General features: G+C 46.3%; 1 protein-coding gene across 1 annotated transcript in view; it reads right to left on the bottom strand.

Moving 5' to 3' along the window:
* Positions 1–2,489: 2,489 nt before the first annotated feature.
* Positions 2,490–22,864, bottom strand: part of AHNAK (AHNAK nucleoprotein) — a 93,435-nt gene continuing 73,060 nt past the window's right edge. Inside the window, exon 6 of the mRNA XM_082344260.1 lies at positions 2,490–2,810. Within this exon, the coding sequence (XP_082200386.1) occupies positions 2,803–2,810 (8 nt within the window). The 3' untranslated portion in view covers positions 2,490–2,802. The remainder of the gene's footprint in view (positions 2,811–22,864) is intronic.

Genomic DNA, 22,864 nt, shown 5'->3' with positions numbered 1-22,864 from the left:
AACCAATACCATATGCTAACACATATATATGGAATCTAAAAAACAAAAAGGGTCTGAAGAACCTAGGGGCAGGACAGGAATAAAGACGCAGATGTCGAGAATGGACTTGAGGACACAGGGAGGGTGAAGGGTAAGCTGGGACGAAGTGAGAGAGTGGCATGGACATATATACACTACCAAATGTAAAATAGATAGCTAGTGGGAAGCAGCTGCATAGCACAGGGAGATCAGCTCAGTGCTTTGTGACCACCTAGAGGGGTGGGATGGGGAGGGTGGGAGGGAGACGCAAGAGGGAGGAGATATGGGGATATATGTTTATGTATAGCTGATTCACTTTGTTATAAAGCAGAAAATAACACACCATTGTAAAGCAATTATACTCCAATAAAGATGTTTAAAAAAAAAAAAAAAAGATTGCCCTCCAGGTTAGGCTGGTAAATTCACAGATGGTGGATGGGGTGAGCTATCTATGGGGATGAACCAAGAGATTGTCTCTAACTAGGAGAAAAGAATGCAGCCACACCCTACACTCCAGCAAGGTGATGCGGGAGTCATCTGCGGGGCAGGACCAGAATCTGGGTGTCGTGTAGGACGTGGAAATCTAACCTGATATCCTGTGCCAAAGAGGAGGGGATGGATAGCAGTGCGAGGGAGGCACAGAAGTCCTGAGCAGGGAGAAAAAGCAATGGAAGAACGCTTACTGGTTCTAAGTCTGTTCTCACTTCCCCACCTTCCTGACGCTCGTCCACAGGGGAGGATACGCCGTCTGGTCCACCAGCCTCTGATTGATTAATCCACCAACGTGCTTCTCGTTGAAGCTGTCAGTGTGGATGCTCAGTTAGCGTGCAGCCGCCTTCGGGACATGGAGCCCTTCTCATTGTGTCCCTCAGGCAGGTCCTGATGCCACAGAACCACAAGGCAGACCCGGGCAGTGCTGTCTAGGGACAACCAGGACCCACTTCTCATCTGTCTCCCGCCAACCCAGAGAAGGGAGAGCAAAGGGTCAATCTCCTGATGCCACCGGCTCAGAACAGACCATCTTCCTGGCGGGCAGACCTCCTTCCTCGGGTGACACTTCCCTGCATTACCATGAGGCACACACATTAATATTTAAACAGGCAACAAACCCATGCTGTTCCCACCTCCACAGACTATAATGTCTCCCCTTCCCAAAGTCACTTGAAGACCCAAGCTCCATCCTCCGTGCCCTATGCAATGTTTGGGACATAGCTATACTTAAAAAAAAAAAAAAATTCATTATTTATCTAAAATTCAAATTTAGGGACTTCCCTGTGGTCCAGCAGTTAAGACTCTGATCTCCCAAGCAGGGGGCCTGGGTTCGATCCCTGGTCAGGGAACTAGATTCCACATCCCGCAACTAAAGATCCCACATGCCACAACTAAGACCCAGTGCAGTCAAATAAATATATATATTTTTAAAAACCTAAAAAAAAATTCAAATTTAACCTGACATCTTGTATTATCATCTGCTAAATCTGGCAACCTTAAGATTCCTTCAAGACTCAGCTACTAGGCTCTTCCTCTAGTGGCTAAGTTAAGACCCATCTGGAAACTAAGACAGTAGATTAAGTACATTACAGTACTGGAGAGCCTTTTTATTCCATCTCTCTACTTCCCGGTGGGACCACATCAATAACCAAGTGGTCCCAGGGAGATAACCCTGACTCCCAAAGATCTGCCATCACTCTCTGGCCAACCCATTGGAAGAAGGCAAGCACTTCATGGGCAGGAAGTTCTAACCAAAGTCAACACATTCCCAAGAGTTAGAAGCTCATTGTTTCCCATTGCTCCCTTCTTCATTCGTGTTTCTCATAAAGATGAGATCAGCTTATGAAACTGGATTCTCTGAAACCACAAATCCAGCTGAAATGTATTCATTTCACGATCAATAAATTTCAAGACCTGATTATTTTGCAATTATATTGACGCTGAAAATGTTAAATATTAACCAGATAACCAAAAATTTATCTTTCGCTATCTAACACCATAGACAAGAATTTCAGACTGTACCCCAGTGACCGGAAACTTTGAAAAATCCTTTGCCTGGAAATTCCCTCGCTGTCCAGTGGTTAGACTGCAGGGGGTACAGGTTCCATCCCTGGTGGGGAAACTTAAGATCCTGCCTGCCGCGTGGCGTGGCCACAAAAAAAATAAAGAAGAAGAAGAAAAGAAAAGAAAAATCCTTTGCCTAAAGAAGTGTATTGACTGACATGTTGAAAATAGCGGTTTTACTTCTGTTGACTAATAAAGAAAGAAGAGAAAGGAGGGAGAGAGGGAGGGGAGAAAGAAAGGAGAGGAAGGAGAGAAGAAGCTGATGTTCTCTCTGGCTCCCATCATCTGGGGGCAGAAGTCAAATACTGACTCTGAAAAACAGTGTCAGAAAGTCGCTGCCTGTAGCCAACGCTCCCAGTAATTTTAACAACACCAGGGAAGGGAGTAGTGAAAACCACCAAGACTGACCCAGCACAGATGCTTGATAGATGTTTACTGAGTGAATAAGTGAAGGACCATCACCCGAGCCCCATCGTTGCCAAAGCCCACTCTGGTTACAAACCCGATTCCCTTAGAAGTGAAGAAATGCACCAAAAAGAACTGGTGCAGCAGCCCTTCGTCCAGAGCTGGCTGGGACTCTAAAAGCCACCTTGTGGAAGGTATTCCTTTAACTGCAGGTGTTTGTTTCCTTTGGCACAGTGATATGTAATTTCCCATTTTTAGAACAATGCTCCCAAGAACAGTCACAAAAACAACCTTCTGAGGGGGCGGATTTCTTCCTGGCCACGGCTACAGCTCTGTAAAACAACAATAACAAAGGGATTTTTATTCAAAACACTGCATCTCTCCATAAAATCGGACGCCTTTCGTTAACTTTTCACAGGCTGAATAAAAAAGGTCCCCCCACCCCTTGGAAGAGCACCTCAACAGACTCTTACTTTGGGAAGGGGTCTATTTGGAAACGATTCTGCTGTGGGATCTGTTTGGGTCTTGACACGCCTCCCTCTGTGGGTTCCCGTGTGGCAAGGGTGGAAAGGAAGCTTGTAGAAAGCCAGTGTCTGTCCTTCGGGTGTCCTGTGCAAGTCTGAGGCCAGAAGAGGACAGTGTGTTCTTGAGAATGTGCCAACAGCAGGCCGAAGGAGGTGAGGAACCAGGGCGAGATGAGATGCACGCCCTCTGGTCTTAGCCATTAAGGAATCCCTTTCATCATCATCTCCAAACTGACTTTCTCCCTGCTTCGTAAGCTCAGAAGAGTGGCTCCCAGATTTGAGGAGTCCTTCACCCCCCCTTCCCCATCTACCTGCACCTTCCTTCCATCCCACCACCTCCACCCTGAGGTGCACCCAACTCATCTCCACCTGGACCCGCACGTTTCTCTCCTCACTGGCCTCCTGACCGAGTCGATTTCACCTCCCATGTGGGTGTGCACGTCCGGGCTTCCTCGTACACCTCCCTACTCAAAAATGTTCCACGACTCCAGGTCCTATAGAAAATGTCCACATTTCTTGGTGGGACCTCACCTGGAGCCAACCTGATCTTCCACAAGTCCCAACATAAATCTTAGGTGCCAACCAAAATGGCAGGCTCACCATTCCCCAGCCCCCACCTCCTCTAGGTACCACCTCCTCCCCTTCCCCCAACTTAGAATGACCTTCCTGGTCCTCTCTCTGGGACGAAATCCTACCTATTTTTGAAGATCCACACAAATAATACCCTCTCGCTGATACCGATCTACTTGAAAATGACCTCCCTCCCCTCTCCCTCACTGAAGCACTGAGATTCTGCCCCCTTCCTTCTGCATCTCCACTTTCTGCAGAAATCATAAGCATAACTTTTTTTTTTTTTTCAAACATGTGTTGAACGTTTAGAGGAGCAAAGTGCTAAGTGTTTTTAAGAGTGTCGGGGGACGTCCCTGGTGGCCCAGTGGTTAAGACTCCGACCTTCCAATGCAGGGAGTACAGATTTGATCCCTGGTTGGGGAACTAAGATTCCACATGCTGGCGTGGCACAGCCTACAAATTTTAAATAATAATAATAATAAGAAGAAGAGGGTTGGAAGGAATTGGGCATCAATAAAGGGAAAGTCCTGACATTTCTACACCACCCTTTTCTGAGCACTTGCTATGGGGCTGCCACAGAGCTGAGCACTTCTGACGTAGGACCTCATTTTACCCTCACAATGAGACTGTAAGGTAAGTACCACTGTCCCCTTTGTACAGACAAGGAAACAAGGGCTTTGAGAAATTAACTTCCTGAGAGCCTCACTGTTTAAGGGGAGCAGAGTTGGCGTTCAAGCTTGACTCACAACATTGACCGCTATAGCCAATACTCAATGCCTCATTCTCAGAGAATTTACAACACAGAACGATTAAAATGAACGGGTTGGGTAGGAAACCATGAGTTCTTCTGATTGGAACAAATTCATGGAAAGGATGCATAAAGGGGATTTTTCTTTTTTTTTTTTTAAAGAAGGTAGAGGGATTTGTGTTCCTGGAATATCAGGATACACGATGAAGTTCTCTTTAAAATATGGTATCTAAGGCTTCTGTGTTTGGGAGGAGTAACAGGTGAAACAGAGAGCTTTGATGGTGAACCAAGAATCACTCTGAGATCTCAAGCCGAGTGGCAAGAGCTTGGATTGTGGAGCTCAAGTCCTGGCCCCTGCACCTACTAGCTGTGAGTCTCAAACAAGCTAGTGAACCTCTCTAAGTCTCAGTTTCCTCACGTGTAAAATGAGAATAGTACCTGGCCGACAGGTGAGTTTCGGTGGATGAAGTGAAATAATCTGTATAAAGCACCTGGCACATATAAGGTATTCAATAAATTATTATTGTTGTTATTACTTCACTTGGACATAAGAATCTGCATCTTTTCATTTTTTTTTAATCAAAGCATAATATATATACAGTAAAGTACATAAAACTCACTCATCTTAAATGGACAGCTTGATAATCATTTACATTTATATGCATGTATATACCCACCACCCCAGTCCAGATATAGACTATTTCTGCACCCCAAAAAGTTCCCCCTTCCACCATCTCAATCCATATGCCCGCCAGATACGACCATGATTTGACTCATATTTTTGCTTTGCCTCTTCTTGAACTTCACATGAATGGACTCAGGCAATGTGTATTCCATCATGGTTGTGTGTGTAGCACTCCACTGTATGAATATACCACAATCTATGTCCCATCTTCTGTTGATGGGATTTGGAGACAACTCCTTTGAACATTCTTTTTTTTTTTTTTTAATCTTTTGTCCGCACCACGTGGCACGCAGGATCTTAATTCCCCGACTAGGGATCGAACCTGTACCCCCTGCAGCGGAAGCACGAAGTCCTAACCACTGGACCGCCAGGGAATTTCTCCTTTGAACGCTCTGTACATATCTTTTTGTCAGCTCAGGCACTGGGTATGTGTACCTGTGAGTGGAATTACTGGCTTCTAGAGTGGGAAAGCTTTAGCTTTACTAGAATCTGCTAAACAATCTTCCTAAGCGGCCGTGCCATTTCTACACCCCGCACGGCAATGCATGAGGGTTCCAGTGGCTCCTTATCTTCAGTGACGCCTGGTGCTCGCTCTTATTTTTGCCATTCTGGTGGCTGTGTAGTGGTAGCTTCCTGTGGTTTTAATTTGCATTTTCCTGATGAGTAATGATGTTGAGCACCTTTTCATAGTTTATTTGACCATCTGGATATGCTCTTTTGTGAGTGTCTGTAAGGTGTTTGCCCAGTTTTTATTGGGTCATTCGCCTTTTTCTTACTGATTTATAGTGGCTCTTCATTTGCTCTGGAAATGAATACTTTGCCAGTTATATGTATTGCAGACATCTTCTTCTGAGACTGAGACTCACCTTTTCATGTTTTTAATGGTGCCTTTTAAAATTTATTTTTTATCGAAGTATAGTTGATTTACAATGCTGTGTTAGTTTCAGGTGTACAGCAAAGTGATTCAGACACACACACACACATATACACACATATATATTCTCTTTCAGACTCTTTTCCATTATACGTTACTACAAGCTATTGAATATAGTTCCCTGTGCTATATAGTAGAGCTTTATTGTTTATCTATTTTATACATAGTAGTGTTTATCTGTCAATCCCAAATTCCTAATTTATCCCTCCCCTCCCTTTCCCCTTTGGTAACCACAAGTTTGTTCTCCATGTCTGTGAGTCTATTTCCATTTTGTAAATAAGTTCATTTGTATCATTTTTTTAGATTCCACATATAAGCAATATCATATGATATTTACCTTTCTTTGTCTGACTTCATTTAGTATGATAATCTCTAGGTCCATCCATGTAGATGCAAATGGCATTATTTCATTCTTTTTTTATGGCTGAGTAACATTCCATTGTAAATATATGCATATATACCCACATCTTCTTTATCCATTCATCTGTTGATGGACACTTAGGTTGCTTCCATGTCTGGGCTGTTGTGAATAGTGCTGCTGTGAACACTGGGGTGCGTGTATCTTTTTGAATTAGAGTTTTCGTCTTTTCATGTTTTTAATGGTACCTTTTGATGAAGAGAGCCTTCTAATTTTGATAAAGTCCAATGTATCCATTTTTCTTCTATGGTTAGAAGTGCTTTTGGTGTTCTCTTTTAGAAATGTTTGCCTACCCCCGCGGTCATGAATACACTCTATGCTGATTTCTTTTCATCGTGTCTTCGTGGTGTCTTCCTCTCGAGTTGGAGAGAACTGAGTGGTTGTTAATTCAATGAGAAGCAAAGGTCTCACAGAAAAAGCGAAGCATGACCGACTCACATGATAATGCTCACATGGTAGTGACTGCCTAAGTCTTTGGACCATCCAGCCTGTTACCTTAAAGCCACTCGGTGGCATTACCAGGCACCATTGCTGACTGGCTGCACTGCTGAAATTCCACAGGGGGGCCTGCAGAGGAGTGGCACCTTCCAGAGTGACCAAGGAAGGGGGATGGCAGTCCCCCCAGCGCTGGTTTATACTCTCAGGCCAGCAGCTCGCTTTCACAACCCACACCGTGATCGCCTTACAAACACCTCCTTCTCCACCCTAGCGATGTTTTCTCTCCCCATTTATAAACCTTTTTCCCGTGCATTTCCTTTGCTCCCTGAATTTTCCCTTTCATTATCATTTGTCTAATCACTTATCATCTGGGGGGCATTTGTTATACATTTGCGTTTTAAATCATTTCTTCCCTTCTGTCTCTCCTTCCCTAAAAAGCAGGGTTTCTCAGCCTCAGTACAACTGACACTTTGGACCGGATACTTCTGTGTCGTGGGGGCCGGTGCCTACACTGTAGGATGCACGGCTCTCCCTGTTTCTCTCTTTTCCTTCCTACCTTTCTTCTCAGTGTCAATCAAGAGGCCCGCGGGAAAAGTGAGGGGGTGGCTGAGAGGTGAATCATAGCTTTCTCAAGCTCAAAGGGGCCTCAGATACGATCTAGTGCAACCCCCACTTTTACAGATGAGGAAACGGATTCGAGAGGGGGAGGGAGAGGATGCATCGGAGAGGAATATGTGGTGGGCTGGGGGAGGGGAGGACAAGTGCCAGGCCAAACAGGAAAGTAAAATTCCAGGGCCTGAAGCAGTATTTCCAGTCCCACCGGGGAACCTGGGATTGCTTCCCACAGCTCCTTTCTCTCTCCAAGCTGTGAGTCCCATTCCAGAAACAACACGGGGCTGCTCAGATGGAGGTGCAGACCCAGATCCAACACGAGAGCCCTTCCCTGGGAGCCCATGCCAGAGCCTCCAGTGGACATAGATGACCACCAGTTCCAACGGGGATGTTTCATGATGACTAATGCCATGACTGCATCCTAACTTAATCCTATAATCATGAAGGAAATGATGGTCAGGCCACCCAGCCACGCCTGTCCCAGTGGAGAAGTTACAGAGCAAGAAACCATGAGAGGGGGAGGAAACCCCAAGACCATGTCAGTCCCGGCCCTGTCTCCAAGAAGACAGGCGATGGGATGCCCAAGGCAGCCGAGAGCCCTCAGCCAGAATCTCCCAAGTCATGGTGGGCGTTAACACTTGTTGAGCCCTTACTATGCACTGGACGCTGTTCTAAATACCTTGTAAATACATGAATTCAGTCCATCCTCCCCCGGAGACACTGTCATTCTCCCATGTTGGAGATGCGATATGGGGCCTGGGGAAACCTTGGTCAAGCAGCAGGACGCTCTCCTGGAGCATCTTTATGGGGTCACAGGTCAACACAAATCACCCTACTCCTTACTTGTAGCTAATGTCAACCTCACCCCCATCAGACACGCGTGGACCCCCTGGTGTGTAAAAGCCTACACCAAGATATATATACACACAGTGGAATACTACTCAGCCATAAAAAAAAGAATGAAATAATGCCATTTGAAGCAAAATGGATGGACCTAGAGATTATTATACTAAGTGAAGTAAGTCAGACAGAGAATGACAAATATATGATATCTCTTACATGTGGAATCTAAAATATGACACAAATGAACTTATTTACAAAACAGAAACAGACTCACAGACATGGAGAACAAACTTATGGTTACCAAAGGGGGAAGGGGGGAGAGGGATAAATTAAGAGTATGGGATTAACAGGTACAAAACAGATATAAAATAGATAAACAACAAGGCCCTACTGTACAGCACAGAAAACTATATTCAATATCCTGTAATAAACCATAATGGAAAAGAATCTGAAAAAGAATATATATATATATATCTGACAAAGAATCTGAAAAAGAATATATATATATATATATATATATATATATATATATATATGACTGACTCACTTTGCTGTACACCAGAAACTAACAGAATACTGTAAATCAACTATATTTCAATTAAAAAATTGTTAAATAAAAATAAATTTCAAAAAGAAAGCCTACACCAAGAACTTACACAAAGCTCTGGGTGGCAGTCAAAATTTTAGTGGTACACGATCAATATTTTTACTTTAACAGTTATGAACTTGTTTCAGTGCTTATTAGAAAAATTCTGGGTTTCATTTATGGTAATTACATAAAGATTTTTTTTTCTAATTAAATGTAAGGTTTTTTTTTTAAAAAAAAAAATAAGGTTTTTAAAATAAACCTACTTAAAGACAGTTATTAAACAAATAGTATACGATGGCATGTGAATGTGGCAGAAATTGTGATGATGACACTGGAGTGACTTAAGCTTGGGCAACCCTGCTCTGGTCTTGTCTCATCCTGAAGACAGCTGACCCCTGCCCTAGTCCCTGCAGGGCTGTGTCGCCTCCTCCCTCCTCTTATTCTGACCTGCCATCCTCAGAGCCTCTTTCTCAATAGACTTGAAGATCATAATCCAATAGCCCTCCGGCTGTCTCTGCCCCTTTCCACATGTGGGTCAGTCACTTTTGGATTCTCTCTGCTTTCTGGTGATGAAAGAGTAATCCAGCAAGGCCGCTAAATGTACTAAAATCCACAAATAAGAGGCCAAGTGTGATGATAGAGAGGAATGAGGAAACCCCACCCCATTCTTTGGACACAGTCCTGGGCCTTCTACCCCCAGCTGGCCTTATGAGGCACCAGCTGGGGAAACGCCAGCCCCGGGGTCCTCCGCAGAGGGTCCCTCCCCGGCTCTGGTCTGTGAGCTGGACGATGTGCTCGAGGACCCTGCACTCTCCACCTCCTGCTGGGGACACAGTGGCAGGGAGCAACCTCGTGGCTCCAAAATCAAGAGCCCACAGGGAGTCCCATGTGTTCGACGGCCCCCTCTGCTCACCCAGCCTCTGATGGTACTGCCTTCCTGGTGGTACAGGAAGGACTGCTCTTCCTCAGCAAATAGAGAAAGTTTTAAAAGAATACTCGTAAATGAGATTGGGAGGACTCACTCAAAGCCCCAGGGATATAGTGATAAATAATAGGCTGGGATTCGAACCAGCCACCAAAACCCAGTGTCACCAGAGATTCTCAGAAGACGGGAATCAAACGCCACCTGCCTGCGAGTGCCCAGCTGGCTGTTGCATCCTTCTGGGCGCTGCCTCCCCCAGAGCTTGGCGGGTACCTGGCCAAGGAAGCCTGAGCCTCTTGGGCCATTGTCCTCCCTCAGAAGAGGATCTCAAAAGCAGAAGGAAATCAGAAACAACCACACAATGAATACCAGATTCTCCTTTCTCCCTGCCTCGGCTGCCAGGAGGTTAAGCAGGGCCGGCTGACAGCGCACCCCACCCAGCAGCTGCTCGCCCTCCAGGACGTCCTCGCCACGGGAAAGGCTGTTCCCCCAGGCCTCACTGTTCTCTACTGATGTCCACAGTGTCCAATTTTCCTTCTCCAGCTAGATGCTGGTTCCTCGAGGGCATAGACGCATCTGGGGCTTTCTTCCCACAAGTCACAACAGGGACAAGTTACAGGCACTCTGTGTTGGTTGATTGAGTAACTGATTGCCTCTGGGCACCCTCCTAAACACTTCACAGGTATAAACTCATTGACTCTCCACAGCCATCCCGTGACAGAGAAACTATCGTTAGTCCCATTTTACAGATGACGAAGTGGGGTCCAGGCGACCCAGCCAATGGGCAGGACTGATCCAATGACAGCAGCTTTAATGGGATCAAATGATCCTGCTCCCCACTTCTTACCCACATCAGCCTCCCCCAGCGACTCCGTGAATGTGTGTGGAGCCCGAAGTCCTACCGCACGGGCTGGATAGAGAGGGTGACCACATGGCAGACATGTCCCCTTCAGAACCCACACCCCGAGGCAGCACATGATGGGGATGGACGGGAAGGAGATTTTGAAGGGGAGACACACAGAACTAGTGTCAGTCTTACCAACTCAGCATCTGAACATTCCTGCTAAGAACTTTTTCTTAAAAATGCATTTTTTTTTTCTGTTGGGGCTATTAGTCATTTCAACATAATATTGTGTTCTATGCCTCCTACGTAAGCAGACACGAGCTTCCAATGTTGTGGAATATTGAGCTCATGCATCTAGTCAAACTGCTGTTTGCTTTTTGCTGCAGCCATAGCTACGATCTGAGTAAACAGAAGAGAGGGTTTGGCTCCCAGTTCTACGAGCTGGGCGCTGTGCCATCATCCCGCAAAACAAAAGGGGAAAGATGCCGGAAGTGACAGGCCAGGGCTAATGGGGAAGAAAACTGCCATCCTATTCCAGGGGCTACTGAGCAGGGTCAAAACTCCCCATAGAGGGGTGGTGACGGGGCAAGAAGGCATTCCCTTAATCCCTGTGAGGAGCCAGCACGTTTTATAACTGTGGGCAGTGGAGGGAGGAGACAAGCACCATAACCCACCCACCCCTGCAGATGAGGTCAGGCTTGGAAGATGCCAGCGAACCCCAGCTTGTAAGTGGTGGACCTTGACCTGGATCCCAAGTCCTCTCTGTACAGCCCAGGACTCTCCCTCTCCACCCTGCTGCCCGTCGGCTACAGGATCTGGCAGCTCCATGCTGTGTGTGAAGTGACCTCCACCCTCTGGATTGCATCATGTAATAGCCACGCCCCTGACCATGTCCTGGGTGGCTGCGTCCATCTGAACAAGAAAACTCAAGGATAGGTTTTGTCCTTGGACTTTCCAGTGTACGACCACACGAACGTGATCTGTCTCTTTAGAGTCTATTATATCAGATGTTAAAATGATGGGTTGATGGAAAGATCAAGATCATGAATTCAATCTCTAAGTGAGCCCATTGTCACATCAAGGAAAATAAGGAATCTTTGTCCCTCCTGGGGGTCTTCACCGTCCTGCCCTCCTTCCCCCCAGTCTCAGAAGGCATCTGAGTCTCTTCAGAAAAGCCTCCCCACTTGTTCCAGTAACAGCCACCAACTCTTGTGCACTGATCCCATTCCCATGCTTCTTTCAGAGCACAGGAATCAACTATCCCATCTTGCTTCAAAATCCCTACCCTCTCTCTCCTGCTGGCTTCTTTTGCTCCGCCTATAAACATCTTTATGTCTGTCCTGGATGAAAAGTCAGACCTCCTGTGTCTGCCTCCTGTGCCCAGAGACCGTCCCATCTCTCCTTTTAGCTTTAACTCCAAACTTCCTGGTAGCCCACTTTCATCTCCTGAACTTCTCCCAGGGATTCCTAAGCCCCTGCCGGGTGCAGCACGGCCCGGCCAATCGATGGAAACTGCCTCTCAAGGGCCACAAATAGTCTACAAGCATTGAATCCAGCGGCCACTTCTCAACACCCATCCCATTTGACCTCCCTGCAGCAGTGAACCCAACGGAAAAGACTCTTTCTTGTGAGATGTACTTGGGGCCAGCACTGCTTGTTGCTTACTCAAAGCCATTTCCCTTCTCTTTAGCTGGCAGAATCCCAACTTAGTTCAAGGACAGGAAAGAGATTCTTTTATTTCAGCAAGATGGGCACAGCTACTGGTCCAAGGGCAGCATGGTCCCTTTCTGACCAGTGGGATATAGGGGGAGATCAGTGGGGGTCTTCTGGGGACAACCCCTCTATCACCACCCACCCCCACCAACAAGAGGGAGCTGTGAGGACAATGTCTGCCCAGGCTGCTCCCTTTTCTGTCTTTGAACTCAGTCATGTGAGGATGTGATGCCTGAAGCTGAGGGAAGGTCAAAAGGACCTCAGTGACACTGACCAGCGATTTGCTACCGACCATCTCAACCACGAGAAAAATAATCCCTCTTACTCACAGACAAAGAAAACAAACTTATGGTTACCAAAGGGGGAAGGGGGTGGGGGGAGGGATAAATTGGGAGGTTGGGATTAACATATACACACTACTATGTATAAAATAGATAACCAACGAGGACCTACTGTATAGCACAGGGAACTACACTCAATATTATGTAATAACTTATAAGGGAAAAGACTCTGAAAAAGAATGTATATATTCTGAATTGCTGTGCTGTATACCTGAAACTTACACGATATTGTAAATCAACTATACTTTAATTTTTAAATTTTTAAAAATAATCCCTCTTGTCTACATCACCACTGGACACCTTTGCTGTTACCTGCAGCCAAAAGTATACCCTACCAATGTGGCACTCCTCTCTTTTTACTGACACTACCTTCCTATCCCTTGGTCTCAAGTCCCCTTGACAGCCCCTCTGCCACCCCTTGACTATCAGCGTTCTCCTGGCCCCCTGTGCTCCTTAAGTGCATAGCCCCATCAGCCACCTGTTCCTCGATTCAACAAATACCTGTTGGCACCTTCTATGTGCCAGGCTGCCCTATAGGCTTGACACTGCAGTGGGGGAGACAAACAGTAAACAAGATGAACAAATGAAAATGTCAAGTTGTGAACAGTGAGGGCTCTGAGCGAAATGATTGGCTAAAGGGGATGATGAGAAGGATGTGGGGCCTCTTTAGGTCTTGGGCAGTGAGCTGAGAGGGAACACTTAGGCTGAAGTTTGAAGGACGAGAAGAAGCTGGCCATGCAAAGATGAGGCAGAGCATTCCAGACAGTGGGAACCATGATGGACCCAAAGAAGGAAAGACTTGGCGCGTCATGGGGACCCCAAGGAAGCCAGTGAGGCCAAAGAAGAGTGATGGGAGGAGGGAAGTCAGATGAAGCCGAGATCCAGGATAGAAAAGTGTAAGCCATGGGATGGTGGTGATTGTCATGCTAAGTGCAGTTGGAAATCACTGGATAAGAGGATTAACGATCAAATTTGCGTTCCTAAAACAAATGGCTGGAATTTGGAGCCAGAGTGGAAGCGGGAGTCCAGTGTGGACTCACGGTCTCCCAGGTGAGAGATGGTGGTGGCTTGGCCTTGGATGGTGGCAGTAGAGATGGAGAGAGATGGTGTGTCTCCTTTGTGATGTAGTCCCAAGATGCACATGATGGGACTTGCTGGTGAGTGGAATACGAGGGATGAGGAAGAGGGAGGCATGGAGGGTGACACTCATATGTTCTACCTTGGACACAAGGGAGAGGAGCACAATTTACTGAGATGGAGAAAAGAATTTGGGAGTGAGGGAGGCAAGCCATTTTTGGAGTTTCATTTTGGAAATGCTGAGTTTGAAATGCCTCCAGAGACATCCAAGTGAAGGGGGCAAGGCTGGAGTTCAAGGAGTTGAGAATTTGGAGATTATCAGCCTAGAAACGGTCTTTAAAGTCACAGGATTTGATGAGATCCATTGAGTGAAGCATAGAAAGAATAGAATAGGGCTTTTCAAGTTAGAAGTATCATTTATTTTTCACTTCTTCTCTTCTCTTCATGTGTTAGAATGCCACATCCTATCAGTTCTAAATTCAGAACACTTCTTAAAGCTGTCCTCTCTCCCTTGCCATGGCTGGTGCCCTTCCAGCCTTCACCGTGCCTCCCCTGGAGATTTTCAACCAACACCTGGCCTTTGGTCCCTCCAGTTCACCCTTCACTCTGCCACCTGTGGGGTCTGCCTCTGCTCAGCTGGAGCAAAACTGAAACCAGAGCGTCCAGGAGGGGACCACAGAGAAGCAGTCATGGAACGACACCAGGTTGGAATGGGGTCACCTAGACCTGAGCTGGAGAGGCACCAGCAACAGAGAGAGAACCAGGTGCCCAGGTCAGTAACCACGGCAACCGGGGAGGGCGCGGCAGATGCTGGTCATACATCCTATTAAGCATCCATCTCTGGCCGGGGTTGGCTTCACTGGCACAGTTCACCCGCACCAGCCAATACCCAGCATGCCAGGGGGCCCTCTCTAAAGCAGACAATAGCAACAGTAACAAAAATAGCAATGGCTAATGTTTATTGAGCACTTACAACGTGCCAGGCACTGTGCCAAATGCTTCACGTATGCTCCCTCATTTAATAATAAGACAACCCTATCTAGAAGGCAAGGGGAAAACTGAGGCTGAGGAAGAGCAGCTTGTAGCGGGTGGGGGGGCTGGCACTGGATGCGGGCAGCCCCCCTCTGGAGCCAGAGGTCCTACCCACGGTGCTGCACAGCCTGTTCCTTTGCACTGTCTGCAGAAGGGGTTAGTGGACTGGGGGTCTGTTAGATTCCTGCAGTTTCTTCCTAGTTGCTATTATTTGGGGGGTGGGGAGGGTGGGAAGGAACTGGCAGAACAGCCTCCCAGCGACTCCCTCATTAGAGCCACCACAGTCCCTGCCGTGTTTTTATCTTGGAGACCCAGCTAGTCAACAGCAGAGCCAGGATTTGAACCCAGCACTTGAACTTGGCACTGCACCACTGTCTTCCAAGAAGGTCACAGTCTGGTGTCCACAGGAGGGGAGAGAGCCCTCAGGGGGGTTTCAGCTCACCCAGAGGAGTGGAGACTGGAGGAGACCGGAAGCAGGAGTTGGAGTTTGAATTGTAGGTCCGGACGTAGGGGCTCTGCTCCCGGAACACATCTCAGCGAGAGGACTATGTCTAAACGCACTGCCATGTGCACAGTCAGAAGCTCTAAGTTAGGGCTTCCCTGGTGGTGCAGTGCTTAAGAATCCGCCTGCCAATGCAGGGGACACGGGTTCAAGCCCTGGTCCGGGAAGATCCCACATGTCGCGGAGCAACTAAGCCCGTGTGCCACAACTACTGAGCCTGCGCTCTAGAGCCCGCATGCCACCACTACTGAGCCCATGTGCCACAACTACTGAAGCCTGCGCGCCCAGAGCCTGTGCTCCACAACAAGAGAAGCCACCACAATGAGAAGCCTGTGTACCGCAATGAAGAGTAGCCCCAGCTCGACACAACTAAAGAAAGCCCGCACTCAGCAATGAAGATCCAACGCAGCCAAAAATAAATAAATAAATTTATAAAAAAAAAAAAGAAGCTCTAAGTTAACTCTGAGGCCACCAAAGGATTTGGAAAGAATATCGTCTTCCACCACCAACCATCACCCTCAGAATGACCATGGACAGAGAGACTCTGGAAAACCAAACCATTGAAATAACAACGCAAGGTGTGAATAAGAAGACATCAGGAACTATACTCAATATTTAGTAATAAACTGTAAGGGAAAAGAATCTGAAAAAAGAATATATATATATATCTGAGTCACTTTGCTGTACACCTGAAACTAACACAACATTGTAAATTAACTGTACTTCAATTAGAAAAAGAAAAAGAAGGACATCTCTGCCACTTTAGCCTTTGGCATCAGGGACGAGGGAGCATCCCCGAACCCAGAGAATAAGTGAGCCCCTTACAGCCACCCGACCTCCAGGTCCTGCTCCATCATCCCTATCACTAAGGGCCCTTGAGGACACCGGAGCGTCACTTCACCTTAGTATAAGGCTTAGCTTGTAAGCGACAGCAGTGACAGCTGCCCACCAAGAATAAGGACAGGGCTACTTCCTCACCACCCGGGGCCAGAACGTCAGAGCTGCAAGTGGCTTTAGTGATGGTCCCCCGCAGTCCCCTCACCAGAGGGGTCACCCGGTGCAGGGGTGTTTTGAGACAGGAGAGTCTGATGTGAGCCTCAGGCAATGGCCATTTCATGCAACTAACTCACCCTCTGTGCAGGTCCCCTGCCAAAAAATGCCACGTCAGCCCTCATAATGAACAAAGCCAAGCTTTGTAAGCACTGAATGACTTTGGAGGGTGGGAGGAGGGGGAAAAATTGGCCAGTACTCATGTTACTCACTTGACAGTTCTGATTTCATTCCCCTGCATATCAGAGGGAGTTCTGGCTCTACCTGGCTCCTGCCTGTGTCAGAAGAGCAGGAGCTGGCTCTGTCTCCTCCATTTCCCCAAGCCTAGCAGGTGTGGTACCTGAACCACCTGCCCCAGACCCACCTGGGGGCCTGATAACATCAAATTCCTGGCCCCCACTTCAGATCTACTGACTCAGACCCTCCAGGATGGGGCCCAGGAATCTGTATGTATCCAGAACCCCAGCTGATTCTGAGATTCACTGCCCTGCTGGCTCCTTTATTTAACCGTGGCCCGTGCCACTGAGGAAATCAGCCAGGCCCTGATGGGGACCACAGGGAGGGGAACCAACCATCCTGGTGTGGACTGAGGGGTTTCCTGGGACATGGGACTTCCAGGGCTAAAGCCAGGACAGTCCAGGGCAAGCCGGGATGGTTGGTTATCCTAGCCCCTTCAAAACCCCACTCAGGGACAAAGAGCAGGGGTTCCCAAGCTCACAGGTGAGAGATTATCTCCCAATCACACGTACTTGGGATTGGAATGGCGTTGGGATGCACTCAGAGCCGAATGTGCGCGTGGGTGATTATGCTGAGATTTCACAACACTTCAAAGGAAAAAAGGAAGTCAGACCATGAGGAACTGACTCAGGGGCTCTAGAAAAGGGTCCATCTTCCCCAGACTGTCCCCTCCCCAAAACCTACCATCGCCACCGTGTGCTGAAAGCAGCAAACACCTACGCTGAGCTGACTCTTCCCTTAGGATCAGAGGGGTCACCCTGGGCAGGAGGAGGTCGTGAGAATCATGGGGTTCAGATGAGAACCAGAACGTCTCCTGGAGATCAGACAGCCCTGGTCCCCCATTTCTCAGATGAGAAAACTAAGGTCCAGTGGACCACATGATTGGCAGGGTCACACAGCTAACAGCCCAAAGGAGACCTCAGCCTTCCTGTTCTCCACACTGCTCCACAAGCCCTTCTGCTGGGCAACAAAATGACCCGTGCAGGAAGGGAAACTAGAAATATTAATTGAGGAGGAGGCTGGACGCAGAGACTGATCAGAGCAAAAGAGTGTGTGAGGGATCATGGTGTTCTAACCCACGTTACAGATGAGGAAACTGAGGCACACAGAGGTCCAAGGTAGTTCCCACGGTTACATACAGGAAACCTGCCTTGCAGGTCACTTAAGGCCTGTCCACAGTGGCTATAGAAGTGGATTCTGCCAGCACATCTTAAGATTCGCTGTATCTGAAATGAGGGACTCTCGTGACAGTGTCCAGCAGAAATGTGGGCTGGACCACAGGGAGCTGGAGCTGGACACCTGGATCCAGAGACCCTGTCCCGAAGCCTTCAGCCTGGGAGAGCTTTCCCAGAAAGAGTGCCTACCCAGGCCAAGTGGGGCTGACCTCGGAGAGGGCATCGGGGGTGACGTCCACCTTTCCCTTTCAACAGTTTTGAGTTGTCTGAAATAATTGGTAAAAGCTTGGCTTTTTTGTCATATCTTTAAAAAATGATCGTATAGCCCAGGGAACTATATTCACTATCTTGTAATAAACTATAATGGAAAAGAATTTTTTTTAATACATATGTGTATATGTGTAACTGAATCACTTTGCTGTACACCTGAAACTAACACAGTATTGTAAACCAACTATCCTTCAATAAAAAAGAAAAAAATGATTCAAGGGAAAATAAGTCTTTCTTTAGTGGATAGAGAGGAGCAGGAGGCTAAGCCCTGAGCTTTGGAAACAGAGAGGTGAGGACAGTGGGATTTTAAGGTCGAGGCTGAGATTACAGAAAGAAGATCAGGGCTTCCCTGGTGGCACAGTGGTTAAGAATCTGCCTGCCAACGCAAGGGACACAGGTTCGAGCCCTGGTCCGGGAAGATCCCACATGCCGCGGAGCAACTAAGCCCCTGCACCACAACTATTGAGCCTGTGCTCTAGAGTCCGCGAGCCACAACTACTGAGCCAGTGTGCCACAACTACTGAAGCCTGTGCACCTGGAGCCCGAGCTCCGAAACAGGAGAAGCCACAACAATGAGAAGCCCGCGCACCGCAATGAAGAGTAGCCTCTGCTCACTGCAACTAGAGAAAGCCCGCACACAGCAACAAAGACACAACACAGCCAAAAATAAAAACAAAATAAATAAGTAAATTTATAAAAAAAGAAAGAAAGAAGATCAAAGGATCCCCCACTAACTGGAGGGAAGGTGGTTGGGATGTCCTGGAGAGGGGGTGTCTGTATCGCAGTAGGGTTGGAATCTAAATTGCCTTTTTAAGCACATTAAGATTATTTAATCTGGAGATCATAAAACATTTCCAATTTTCATACTCAAGAGTAAGAGAAGGACAATACCTAAGGATTTTAGAACTAATTTCTAAAAAAGTGTTTTGAGTTCTCCATAATTAAGAATTCAAAAATATTCCCTCCAAGTCCATGACAAAATGGGAACAATCTTCCAGGAATGGACGTCTCTGTGGTTGGCCCAGTAAAACCTTGGCATTGTGGAACCCTCGGGGAATGAATGAGTCACTTTATAGAGTAGAATTTCCTGAATGGCTGAAGATGAAACCTTTAAGGGATAGACATTTAAACTTTTAAGTAGAAGTCTTTCTAAAATGGCCTCTTGGCCTCCTGCATTCTAAAACAGGGTAGCTGGGACCTCGTTTCAGCAACCCCATTTCTAGGCGGCACCCTAGGGCTTAAGAGGGCCTGAAACTACTCCACTTTCAGTATCTTACATGCAGAACCTTCCCTCTATAACCCTCCTGCACTGCTGGTAGGAATGTAAGTTGGTGCAGCCACTATGGAAAACAGTGTGGAGCTTCCTCAGAAAACTAAAAATAGAATTAACATATGATTCAGCAATATTCCCGGACAAAACTATAATTCAAAAAGATACACGCACCCTTGTGTTCATAGTAGAACTATTCACAATAGCCAAGTCATGGAAACAACCTAAATGTCCATCGACAGATGAATGGATAAAGAAGATGTGGTACATATAGACAATGGAATACTACTCAGCCATAAAAAAGAACGAAATGATGCCATTTGCAGCTACATGGATGCAACTAGAGATTATCATACTAAGTGAAGTAAGTCAGAAAGACAAAGACAAATACCATATGATATCACTTGTATATGGAATCTAAAACATGGCACAAATGAACCTACCTACAAAACAGAAACAGACTCACAGACATAGAGAACAGACAGGTTGAGACATAGAGAACCACAGGTTGCCAAGGGGGAGGTTGGTGGGGGAGGGAAGTGTGGGATTAGCAGATGTAAACTATTATATATAGGATGGATAAAAAACAAGGACCTACTGTATAGCACAGGGAACTATATTCAATATCCTGGGATAAACCATCATGGAAAAGAATATTAAAAAAAGAATGTCTGTGTGTGTATAACTGAGTCACTTTTCTGTACAGCTGAGATTGCCACAACATGGTAAATCAATTATACTTCAATAAAATAATTAACAAAAAAAAAAAAAATAAGAGCTTTCCCTCTATAACCACAGCTCCCCGGCCGGCCACTGGCTGTTCCTCACTCCCACCACCCCTGCCCTCCCCTCTCATTTCATCTCTGGCCTCTAGTCCTGCACCTCATCCTTCCTTAGGACTGACAGTTATTGAAAACTCAGCTGCCACGTCCAGTGGGTCAGCAGTTTTCTCTGTCCCTATTTATTAAAGCTACAGAACTGAAAACTACTGAAGAAAGTCACGGAACTGTGTTATAAATTATCATAGCAACAGCCCACGTTCATTCAACATAGGACACTTTCATTTATAAATTATTATAAAGCACTTACACCCCCGAAGTAACCAGCACAGGCAGTTTTAGCCACATTTTTATGATGAAACTAAGGTCTACAGGTTAGAGGAGTTTCATAAGGTCACCTGACCAATAAATGGCGGGTGGATAACGTGAATCCAGGCCTTCTAACTCCAAATCCATATATTTTGCTACTTTTTGAATCACCAACTCTGAAAATATCTGGTATCTAAAATCTGCCAAAAGAATGGGCAGAATAAGTAAAAACTGGCAATCCAGCTGAGCTCCTTTGATATGAAGATCAGTGGAATCAAGCCTGACAATGACTTTTTACTCCCATGAGTGTTAAATCGTTGCTCATGCAAATCACTGTAATTGTTAATTGCAAAGAAGTGTTGGGTATAAACAAGCCACCAACGCATTTCTGCGGATGAACCAAAGGGTGATGTGGTTTTAAAGGGTTTGCACTAAAAGTATGAGCAGTCCCTCATGGAAGAAATCCAAGGTGAGAGTGAAGGTGTCATTCTCTCTGTTTTTATCTCCAAGTCCTATAGACCAGGAATGTGTTTCTAATGATGTATCCATCTTCAGCTATTCCAGGACAACACAAAAGTGCCTTACGTTGAAACAAGTTAATTATACAGAATATTAGCCATTTGGATTTTTGCAACCCTTATCACGCCTCACCTCACTAGAATGTTCCAAGAAGACAAGGACTTGATCTTGCTCAGTGCTATCCCCAGGGTCTGGAACATAATGGGCTTTCAATAAATACTGGTTAGATCAATGAATGAAACAAAAACTTATCAATTCAAACATGCCAGGACTTCCGTTGTGGCACAGTGGTTAAGAATCCGCCTGCCAATGCAGGGGACATGGGTTCAAGCCCTGGTCTGGGAGGATCCCATATGCCGCAGAGCAACTAGGCCCGTGAGCCACAATTACTGAGCCTGCGTGTCTGGAGCCTGTGCTCCGCTACAAGAGAGGCCGCGATAATGAGAGGCCCGCACACCGCGATGAAGAGTGGCCCCCACTTGCCACAACTAGAGAAAGCCCTCGCATAGAAACGAAGACCCAACACAGCCATAAATAAATAAATAAATAAATAAATAAATAAATAAATAAATAAAATAAACCCAAAGTTTAAAAAAAAAAAAAAGAATCCGCCTGCCAATGCAGGGGACATGGGTCCGAGCCCTGGTCCGGGAAGATCCCACAGGCCACGGAGCAGCTAAGCCCGTGTGCTACAACTACTGAGCCTGTGCTCTAAAGCCCGCATGCCGCAAGTATTGAAGCCCGTGCGCCTAGAGTCCGTGCTCCGCAACAAGAGAAGCCACTGCAATGAGAAGCCCCCGCACCCCACGAAGAGTAGCCCCCACTCACCACAACAAGAGAAAGCCTGAACGCAGCAACAAAGACCCAACGCAGCCAAAAATAAAAATAAAATAAAAATAAAAAATAAAATTTTTTTTAATGTCCCTGATCCAGTATTTGTGATCGTTTAAACAGAGGCTATTAAGCAAATTGACAGTATATCTAAAATGAGGAAGCATTTAAACTATATGGGATAATAAACTATTTACAAACAACATGCCTGTTAATTATGAATCATTTGTATACTCATTACGGTCCCCAAGTTTCTCTTCTAAAAGACCTAGTTTAGTTGGTGGTTATGCAAAGCCTAGGTCCTTCCTCGCAGCTTAGTTCAATTACACTTAGTATAGTCTTCAAAGTAATATAATTGCATTTCTTTAAAAGAAAATACATATTCTACAATTCAGACTTTTGCAGTGATCTCACCAGAAAGCATATCCTACAAACATCTTAAATTCTCGATGGCTAGCCCAGTATTCCAAAAATGCATCTTGAAACACTCAAGCCTTTTGACACTGAGGAATGCATGCTAGCAGCTGTAGTTGGTTTGAAAAAGAAAGATGGACACGCTCTCAGGCAGTTTCCAACGTACCCTGCTAGAACTTGCAGCAGTGTCTTTCTTTCCTCCATATATATATCGAGTGGCCCAGATCTGCCATTTTCACCATCAAATTGTTGCATATGTTTAACTCTTTTGAAGTTCAGTTCAGCTCAGCAAACACTTCCTGCAGCTTGATCCTGGGTCAGATGCAGCCCCTGTACTGAGGGCTCAAGGATGAGAAAACATGTAGTCCCTCCCCTCCAGAATCTTCTTCCATTGGGGAGAATTGTATGAGTTATATTCATTATATTGGGATTATATTGACATAACCAGACTATAATGAGAGCTATGGGCTCTCACAGCATAACGGGCTGTGTGGGTACAGGTAAAGGAACAGGTCATTCCACAAGAGGGAGAGGTGTCAGGGACAGAGAAGGTGACATGTGAAACCATTCAAGTTTACAAGGCGGACAACACGGGGAAAGCAGAAAGTACAGCTCAACCACATATGAACGCTGGATCATAAACAAAAAATTATGTGGAAAAACCCCATAGAGATTAGAAAACACTCCCGTAACTAGGGCTCTGGTTCCTAGCCACCAAAACCACAAAAGTTGAGAAGTTT

Source organism: Balaenoptera borealis, assembly GCF_965194805.1.
Source record: "Balaenoptera borealis genome assembly, chromosome: 11".
In the NCBI taxonomy this organism is placed as follows: Eukaryota; Metazoa; Chordata; class Mammalia; order Artiodactyla; family Balaenopteridae; genus Balaenoptera; species Balaenoptera borealis.
The sequence above is the reverse complement of the archived record's forward strand: the minus strand, read 5'-3'. Positions and strand labels throughout refer to the sequence as shown.